The sequence below is a fragment of the Spinacia oleracea genome, chromosome 1 (assembly GCF_020520425.1).
Source record: "Spinacia oleracea cultivar Varoflay chromosome 1, BTI_SOV_V1, whole genome shotgun sequence".
In the NCBI taxonomy this organism is placed as follows: domain Eukaryota; kingdom Viridiplantae; phylum Streptophyta; class Magnoliopsida; order Caryophyllales; family Amaranthaceae; genus Spinacia; species Spinacia oleracea.
In genome coordinates, this window is record NC_079487.1 from 113,831,439 (window position 1) to 113,841,423 (window position 9,985).

At 36.3% G+C, this 9,985-nt stretch overlaps 1 protein-coding gene across 2 annotated transcripts; it reads left to right on the plus strand.

The window, feature by feature from the left end:
* The first annotated feature begins 4,155 nt into the window (after positions 1–4,155).
* On the plus strand, positions 4,156–9,377 carry LOC110794852 (DNA replication complex GINS protein PSF2). Of its 2 annotated transcripts, none has more exons than XM_021999818.2 (9): positions 4,156–4,435; positions 4,509–4,583; positions 4,694–4,808; positions 5,146–5,245; positions 5,324–5,354; positions 5,445–5,537; positions 7,461–7,613; positions 8,305–8,368; positions 8,723–9,033. In XM_021999818.2, the coding sequence occupies exons 1-8, from the start codon at positions 4,388–4,390 to the stop codon at positions 8,323–8,325; spliced, it is 636 nt and encodes a 211-aa protein (XP_021855510.1). In that variant the 5' UTR covers positions 4,156–4,387; the 3' UTR covers positions 8,326–8,368; positions 8,723–9,033. The 2 variants fall into 2 exon arrangements, with proteins under 2 accessions (XP_021855510.1, XP_021855509.1); XM_021999817.2 differs by lacking the exon at positions 8,723–9,033 and adding an exon at positions 9,170–9,377 and having other exon boundaries at positions 4,158–4,435.
* The last annotated feature ends 608 nt before the right edge of the window (positions 9,378–9,985 follow it).

Consider the following 9,985-nt stretch of genomic DNA (forward strand, 5'->3'; position numbering starts at 1 on the left):
CACCAATGCAAACCACCAACCAAGCGAAAAAAAGAGGAGAACACTAAGGACAAGAACACATGCAGCGGCATTGGAGACGGCGACAATGGACCATCGACTTGGGTCCAGATCTACACTTCACACCGATAAGGGGTCAATAACACCAATGAAGAGAAGATCGTTAAAACAAGAGGACCGGGTGAGACAACGGACCCACCAACGGCAAGGAGTCTTTACCACGAACAACCATGACCGCAAACCTAAGAGAGGTGGCAAATACCCTAACAAAGGACTTTCTTAATATAATTCATGTAAAAAAGCCAAAGATGAACTAACCATGATTGTTGATTAACGATGAAAGATGACAAGAAATTTGCTTGATTGATTTTTATAGAAAGGAGGGGGAATACCAATTGTTTAAATTTTGTAAAGGGGTACTCTCTTCGTTTTTTTATTTGCATCACTTGGGACTTTCGCACTATTCATATACTAAACTTTGGTAAACATATGATGGTGGAGTAACAAATGGGAAAATGTGTGGCTATAAATTGTCCAACAACGTGAATGAATATACTAAAGTATTACAAACTACATGCGGTAGTGGGTCAAATGAGGGTATAAATGTAAAATTGTTACAAATAGAATAAAGTAGAGTATAAAGAACTTTCAGGAATGGACTAAAACGGAAAGCGTAAAGAACGTACTTTCAGGAACGGAGGTAGTACTTTGTATTAAATTTGACTTTAACTTTTTTTACCAATATATAATAATCAAATATTATTATGTAAAATGTTGTTGGATTAGTCATAATACATATTTTCATAACTTCTTATAATGTTTACGAATATAAAATTAAAGATACTTAATGGTCAAATGATACATTAGCAAGTGTGTTAGTTCAAGTAATACAAGTAAAAAAACGGAGAGAGTATGCATCATTTCCACTTTAGGTTAATATCTAGGACACTTTTTTTTTTGACGGTGATATCTAGGATACTTGTACACTAACAAAGTGATTATATTAATCTTCGACTTAAATTAATGTATTTAAAGGCGGCAACCACGGGCTGGTTGGTTGGTTGGGTTAGACAAGGTGGTGTATTAGGTAAACTGGGAAAGGGAATACAAAACCCTTGGGGGGGATGGGAAATCAATGTAGAGGACTTTGGGGGAATGAAGAGGGTAAAAGACTAAAAGGAATGATTGAAATGGTGTTACAAACAACAACAAAGGGAATGAATCCTGTTCATTCCCTTTCCCTTTCTTGAAAACCCCCAACCAAACGGCCCCTTGGTTTCTTCACATAAAATTATCGGATTTTTCATGAAATGCCCCTGAGGTTTGTCTTAATGCACCAAATACCCTTAAACTTTCCAGAATGCACCAAATACCCCTGAGGTTTAGTATAAATACACAAAATGTCCAAAATGACTATTTTCCGTTAACTCCGTTAAGTTCCCCGTTAACATTAATTATTTTTTTCCCTCTTTTTATTCCTTTTATCTTTTATCTTTTATCTTTTCTCTGTCTCTTTCTCTTTCCTTTTTCATGAACTTCACCAACAACCACCACCAAACCCCATTATTTCACCTGAACAGACAAGTTTTCTGCTATCCCCCCTTCAAAGATTCAACTCAAACTCAAACAAACAAATTCCATTTTCCTCTCTCCTAAAATTCAGATCTACAACACAAACCCTTACAAAAAAATTGATCCCCAAATCAGCAATGGTGGATTCAAATAATCAGCAATCCTCGTTGCAATAATCGAGGGGAAACGCCGCAAATCGAGGAAAACGTCGCAAAATTGATCCTCATATCAGCAATGAGGGAAACCCCGACGATGAGGAAGGTGGAGCGGGGTTTGTGGCGGCGGCGGTGGGGTGAGTAACGTGGGGGAAGTGCGGGGGAAGGTGGGGGTTTGGTGGTGGGGGTTTGGGGGTTTGGTGGTGGCGGCAGTGGAGAGAACTGAGGAATTCGGTGGGGGAAGTGCGGGGGGGGGGTGGTGGTTTGGTGGTGGTGGCACTGAAAACACAGATTAATGAAGTGTTGTTGCTGATGTTGCTGTTATTCGGCAATAAAATGGGTTGTAAATTCACCATTGTTGTAGCTTGAGGAGAGAGAAAATGGTGGATCTTTTTAGGAGGGATGAAGGAAAGTGATGGTGAGGAGAGAGAAAAGACCGACCAAGGGCAAGTTAATGAGATAGGGTTTTAGTTAGGGATGATGATGGTGGAATAAGAAGAAAAAGAAGAAGATGATGACAATGATGATTGATGGCGTGAAGGAAGAAGAATGCCCAGAAATTGCGTGAAGAAGAAGAGCCCAGAAAAAAAATTGGGTTTTTTTTTTTTTTTTGATAACATTTTTTTTTTAAATAACAGTAGTTAATTAAATTTTTGGGTTTAATTAATATAATTAAGTGTTAATATTAGAATTAGTAGAGAAATTAGTTGAGTAAGGGCAAAAAAGTAATTTTATGCTAACGGAGACTTAACAGAATGGACGGAAAATGCTCATTAAGGGCATTTTGTGTTATTGTTTTAAACCTCGGGGGTATTTGGTGCATTCTGGAAAGTTTAGGGGTATTTGGTGCATTAAGGCAAACCTCGGGGGCATTTCATGAAAAATCCGTAAAATTATTGGCGTAGAGTTGATCACGTACTTTTGATTCGACCAGCATGTGAAGTCTGCCATATTATCCACGTAAAACTTTGTCCCCCTCGCAATGAAGCTAGCTAATACGAAGTAATAGTGATAGAGTTGCATGTCCCAAAAGTCTTTTGGCCCAAGCCCTTAAGTCTATAGTCTAAATGACTTGATTATGGCCAAAAGTTTAATTCAACCCATGGACAATTGTATCATATTTGCCAATGTCATTTTCGATGTTAATGATGCGAGGAATGTCAGACAAAAGTAACTAGTCTCTATTTAAAAATTCACACATCACTTGTTAAGTAACAACTAAACTTTGATTTTTATCCCTTTTTGTTTATTATGACAATTTCAATACCTAATTTACAATGTGAAAATTATTAGGAGGCCATTCGCATGAGAGTTTCTCCAAAAAAATCACCGTCAAGAATAAAAATTAACTATGGACTATTATTTGTATCCCTTTCACATATTAGAATTGATTAAATGTCCTATGTTCACGGTCCAATCAGTTGTTCTATTTGCCTCTCCGTAAATATGCTTGATATCCATCATCAAAAGGTTGAAGAAGACATTTGTTGTCATTGACTTTGTTGTGAAGCTTCCACGGTCTAGCCCACCTTCCTGTAATAGTGTTGATGATGAGCAAATTAATTGTCTCCTTCACTCAGAAGCTTTTAATGTTGAGCTTGTGGGTCGGGCTTCATGGAGACCTTTAAAGAGAGCATAAACTTCTGCCATGAATGCTTGAGTAGTACCAAAGTTACAAGTGTAGACTGAAATTACTTTTCCATTGTCGTCACGGGTGATATATAATTCATGTTGTTGCCGAGGAGATCTTGCAAGAGCCATCAAAATTGAGCTTATTAAAACACGTCGGAGGTCGGTACCACCGTACCAGTGCACCCATGACCGACGAAGAAGGAGGGTGTGGAGTGGTTGGGGTGTATGAAGTGATAGAGGAGCCTTAATATATTAAGCTGATGAGAGTCAATACGAAGACGACACAGCCATTCATAGAAAGTTGAATTAGCTTTGAAGAAGACTAACTCTATGGGTTTTGAAAGAAGCATTATTAAAAATAATATTCCGTATTATTTATTTCTTTCCATAGTATCCACAGAGAGAAGATAAACTTTTGAAGAGTGGATGAGTAATTCTTTGAAAAAAATATTGTTTAAAGGAAATCATGGGTGAATACAGAAAAACCCACCCATTTTTCGCTAGATAATACTTTGCATAAGTTAAACTAAAATAATTAAATTGCACGGTGCCTTATTTTATCTGAAATAAACTTATTTATGTGTGAAAATATATAAAAAAAACCTATTTTTCTGAACATATCTTGTTTGAAATAAGTTAAACATAATTGAGCCTTATATTCCTTTGTTCATAGATTCAATTTCCATCTTAGAGTATACTTTGTAAGTTGTGAGCTTATGACTCATTCACACCAAAAAAAAAAATAAAAAAAAAAAAAATCCCTCCTTGCATTTATTCGTAGTGATACTCCGTACGGACACCTTGGCTCTTTTGCAACCAAAAAAGGAAAAGACAATGGTCTTAAGATAAAGAATTCAAAAGGTTGATTTCTCACTGACACTAGTTAGCTCAGCCATTTCCCGCCATCATGGATTAGGGTTTGCAATTTGACTGAACCAAATTATCCCCAATATCAGCCTAAATACGCAAATTTCAGCCGGCGAACTTTAAATTCAAGCAGTGAAACTAATAATTCTTTCAAATTATAGAAAATGGCGGGTCAATCAGATCCTCAGTCGTCAGTTTTCTCAGCAGCCGAGGTAACCCTCATATCATCTTCATCGATTTATGTTATATTCTGCAATATTTGCCATTTTTTTGGGGATTTTGTAGATGGAATTCTTGGCTGAAGATGAAATAATTGAAGTTGTACCCAATATGAGAATGGAGCCTCTCAATTTGATTTCGGTAATTTAAGCTGTTGGTTTTTATTTTATTTTATTTTTGTCAAAAATCTAATTTAACTGCAAATTCGTTTTATTAGAAGGTTGAATTTGGTGTTTTGTCTTTTTTGTTAGGGTGATTATGGCCCCTTTCGCCCTCAAATAGCAGCACAAGTACCCTTGTGGCTTGCTGTGGCATTGAAGAAAAGAGGGAAGTGCACGATTCGACCACCGGAGTGGATGTCCATTGGTGAGTTCTTTTTCTTTGAGTTTTGTTGTGTATTGAACATCAGCCCGTGTAGCGTACAATGGGTTTATGGTATGTGGCGGACTTGGATACCTCAAATCACATAAAAGTCACCATTCGCGAAGTTGACTTGTTTTAGACAATGCACCAGTATAAGTTTTTGCCGTTGATCTTACTTTCCAAATGGAGTAAAGATTAAGTTATAATGGATTAAGAATTTGAAGTTATGGGAAATAGCCAATATCTATTTGTGTTTTTTAATTTTAGTGCATTGATGTCTTGACATGATTTCAATGGGTGTGAAATTGAGTTGACAATCTTATGCTTTTGTGAGTACCAGAAAGTTTAACACAAGTTTTGGAATCTGAGCGAGATTCTCCAAAGGAATTTCAGCCATTACCTTTCCATTATGTGGAAATTTCCCGGCTTCTTTTTGACCAGTAAGTTCTTATCAACAGAGTTCTACTTGTGCTGGCTTTCTAGCGGTTAAACTGAAAATCATATTTGTTTTATGCCAGTGCCAGGGATGACATACCAGATATATACATGGTCAGTTCTGAAGTTTTTCAAGACCATATTTTTTTGATGAATATAAAGATTGAACACTTGCTGAGACTTTAGTCCACTCGTGTTGTGTAGGTGAGGTCTCTCATTGAAGACATTAGGGATGTGAGATTCCATAAAGTCGAGTCTGGCTTAGAAACCATATCGGCACGAACACATGCGGTGAAGGTATTGTTTATTCCTTCCGACTAAGCTTTTTTTTATAACAAATACTCTGTACCTCATGAGTGCTTTTCTTATCTGTGCCGTCCATGAATATTTGAATCTGTTGGTTGTTTTCCCTCCCTTAGAGCATCTCCAATAGTAAGCTAATTTGATAATTAGCTTGTTATGCCACATAAGATTTCAAGCTATTTTATTGTTTAGCTAATTTGTGCTCCAATGGCTAGCAACTAGCTTGTTAATTAAATTTGTCCCACTTGTCCATTTGTCAATTAATTATTTGACAATTTTGAGAGCTAGTTGTCAAGCAAATTAGCTTGTTTAAGCTAACAAGCTAATTTGCTTGGCCAAGCTAATTTATTAGTTTCACTCCAATGGTCTAGCTATTAGCTTGAAACTTTTATAAATTTCAAGCTAGTCCCTAGCTACAACCATTGGAGATGCTCTTAGTTTGCTTTAATTTTAGACCAAGCAGATGCCTAATATTTTCCCCTTATTGCTTAAATTTCAGACCAAGCAAATGCCTTATTTCTTTAGTTTCTTAGCTGTGTCCTAGCATGTTAGTGATAGTGATTAGCTGAAAAGAATTCTTCCCAATTTGGACTAGGTGTGTGCGGGGAAGGGGGTGAAATGGCGTGAGGCAGTTCTGAGGATTAGATGTTTGTTATAGCTAGGGACTTTAAAACACCATTATGATAATTTCAGAGATCATTCTATGTGAATAACGTTGAAACCTTTTATGACTTGACTTCACTTCACTTGACAGAAGTAGGCACCTATGAGCTTGAAACATTTATTTATTTACCAGAAAGTGGGAGTAAAGAAGGGATAATCTATCTTGCCGGAAAGGGAAAATGACATGGTTGTGGTGTATGCCAATATAGTTGTCTCCAGAACAAGGAACAAAGTCATTTTCACATAGTACTTCGTGTATATTTGTGCTTGGCAACAGAACATGATGATATAGAGATCATTATGTTCTGCTGTTCTTGTTAAGTATTTTCTGTAGCTTAATTAGATTACTTCCATATAGTTAAAACACAAAAATGTAATATCAAAATTTGAGGCACATTGTTGCATGACTATTGAGTAATTAGTTTAATGACATCTTCCAGTTACATATGGTTTGATTGCTTTAAGTTACTTTCAGATCCTTAGCAAATAAGTATGCTCTTTATTTTCAACCTACGAAAGCTTATTTGATGGACTTTGAATTTTTTGGTAGAATCTTAATAAATGGCTTATCGTTTTAACTGATGGGCAAACATGTTGGATATTTGTACTTTGGATCTGAGTGGTAACTATAAGATCAAATCGCACGTAAATCTGCTCCTCCACAATTATGTAGCATTTTTTGTTTACTTTGACTGTGTTAGTAAAAAATACTATCTCTTTTAGTTATATTCTAAGATGTTGCTAGTCAAACAATATGAGTTATTGTGTTTAAACTTTAAAGGTGTGTTTTCAGTATTTCTCTGGGTATACTTAGATCTATAAAAAAGTTTAGGATTTTATCGATATTGGTGGTGATTTTAGGTCCAAATGTTGGTGTCCGCTTGTCGGTGTAAAATTCTTTTGAACTCCTTGCTTTACTACTCGACTAACAGGAAATATGGTTGTGTAATCTTGTTACTTCTCAATCTTCTGGTTGCTGTTATATATTGAGAAGTACTTGGTAACAAAATCAGGCAACACCAATGTTTGTTTGTTATGCTGCCCTTTTCTCAGGATATACCCGGGATGCTACTTTTAAGTAGGGACTCTTATGATATCATGTTTGATAGATTGGTTATGAAATTTCATTGTGCCCTCATGGATTTGTGGATCTGCTTGATAGAATTGTAATCTTTGATGAATTGAAAGCACAAGGGATATCTATTTCTTATTCTAATCTAATTTATGTATTTTGCCTGTGATCCCTGGTGCCAGCTCAAAAATCTTTCTGCAATGGAGGTGAATATAGTGCGCCCATTTGTTGTGAGAACACTCCAGTCATTCTATAAGCACGACAGTCCAGAGATGATTCAACAACCAGTTCAGATGTCCACTAGCCGACCACAAGCCACTGATCGTGGGCCGAGAGTAAGTATCACGCTACAAGTGTAGAATAGTTATTGCCAAATGAGTCGGAGGCTCTTGAGAATATGCTTTCAAGCTCGTCCTGGAATTTGTTTTAGGCTTCAGCATCTAATATAAAAGTGACTGTTGATGAATAGCTGTTAATCTGTCATCGGGTTTTATTGATTTCCTTGCTGAAAATTTTGCCTATTCCTTCCTCCCCGTGGTGATGTGTGAAACCAGTTTTATTAATGTCTTGCCTGCATATCTGCCTTTTCTAGCATTGGATTTTACCTGAGAGGCTAAGATTTAACAATATGTCGAGTAGTTGGAATACTCCGCAGCATGCAGGTGTTTAAACTGTTGAGCTTAGACTCTTTCGGATGTTCTAAACACATCCACCACTCACTAGACATGTTCTAGAAATATGACATTTCATAATCTTGCACTTCGTTCTTCTACTTGTGAATTATTACCACCATTGTTGGGTGGCATTTCTACATGTACTCATTGTATCTAAGTTATATCATACATCGATTAATAAATGAAAATGTCTATGCCTCTATGGACACAGTCTACTTATGAATTACTATGTAATAGTAGGCTTGTTTCCTAAGTGCTGATGTTTTTAAAGTTAGATTGGAATGGAACTTGGTATTCTCCTTGAGTGAAAAACTGTAGTTTTCTAATGTTCTGTACTTTTCTACCTTTACAGAGGGATTTGCGTCGGCGGTAGGAAAATAAAGCCCCGTGAAGAGATTAGTTGATCCTTTTTGCTGGTAAGCTTCCAATTGATCAAATGTATGAAAATTTGATACAATTCTAGTTTATAGCTAATACTAATAAGTCTGAAGTTTAACATGCCTTTGCTTGTGATCATCTTAGCAGGATATCATGATATTAAATTATAGCGGTAGTCTAATTTTAAGCTTAAACTTGTGAGAAGGTGCTTCTGTCATACAAGTCGTTAGATAATTAGGCATCTAGAGTAATGTGTGAGTAATGTTTTTTATTTTTTGACATCGCTGGTGTAATTTGTTGGACGGTCTTGGAATATAGGACACCAGCTATGTCAATAATGGAGTTTCAATAATTATACTTCCTATTATTTTAACATTAGCATTGACTTTCAGATCAGTGGCCATTGAATAAACCAGGAAACGTTTGTCAAAGTCGGTAGAAATTGAAGATCAGCTAAGATACAGGACTTCAAATTATTTTTGATTGTTGTGTGTTGCACACCAACTTTTATGGTGGTTTATCTTTTGGAGAGATGATCATGGACTAACTGGCTGTTAGCGGCTTTATCCACCTGATATGAGTTGCCACTTTGTGCTTTTACTTAGTATGGTAGTATTCCTCGTATGGTATTGTTATTTAAAACAAAGTTGCGGTGTGCTGGTTCTCTTAATTGAATTGTATAAAACAACTTGATTTTTGTATTCGATGAATGTCATCTACATGTTTGTAATACTTCCTTGAGAGCAGATGTATGCGTTTAGTTTGTCATTTTAAAATGTATTTTTGAGGTTATATGATCCTGAAAGGTTGAAAACTGAAAATTCTTTTGTTCCTGGCAGGTTGTTACCTTTGTGGTTCCTGCTCAACAAGCACATGGATTTAAACAAATTTATTTAGGCTAACTGATGTTGTAACTTGCACATAAACTATGTAAGTCATTGAACAAACCTCCTTTCTTTAGTCCCCTTTTAACGTTGTTTGTTATTTGATCATGGGTTGTCGTGAAAGGATGATCATTATCATGAACAATTGTTTTCTCGGTTGTTAGTTTTTATTTATTAACATGCAAATCATAGACAATCTCCGTGTCTAGTGCCCAGATAGTTGGGTCCTATATAGACCTGGTTATTGGACAGGGTAGTCCAATGGATATAGGATTAGGGTCAAGTTAATAGGGCTTTTATTGGGTAGGGCTCTTATTGGACAAGACCTTTATTGGACAGGGTCATTATAGGGTCAAACTTATACTACAATTATTTTGAAAATTAAAATCGTAATTATACAAAAAATTACGTGTATAGCTTCGTATTTACTTGTACTTGCACATGGCTCTTTTGTTTTTCATTTTTCATTTTTCATTGCTCGTTTATTGACCCGCCTACTAATGACTCGCTATTGACCCGCGACCCGCTTTAGACCCACCCATTACCGACCCGCTAAAAATGACCCTTTCAATACCCGACCCTCTTTTGACCCGCACCGACCCTGACCCGCCCCGCCCAATAACCAGGTCTAGTCCTATATCAGAAAATGTTGAACGAGTTACAAATGCTTATCCTTCTTCATATATTATTATATCATCTGATGTTTTGGCATTCTGAATTGAAGTTTTCTACAGGAACAAAACCATTTCCTTTTTTTTTTTTTTTTGATTT

Excerpts from the sequence above, each read along its gene's own strand:
- LOC110794852 (XM_021999818.2), top strand. The coding sequence starts at position 4,388 with ATGGCGGGTCAATCAGATCCTCAGTCGTCAGTTTTCTCAGCAGCCGAG. Across the intron at positions 4,436-4,508 it reads CAGTTTTCTCAGCAGCCGAG|ATGGAATTCTTGGCTGAAGA; the intron begins GTAACCCTCATA and ends GGGATTTTGTAG. Across the intron at positions 5,355-5,444 it reads ACATACCAGATATATACATG|GTGAGGTCTCTCATTGAAGA; the intron begins GTCAGTTCTGAA and ends CGTGTTGTGTAG.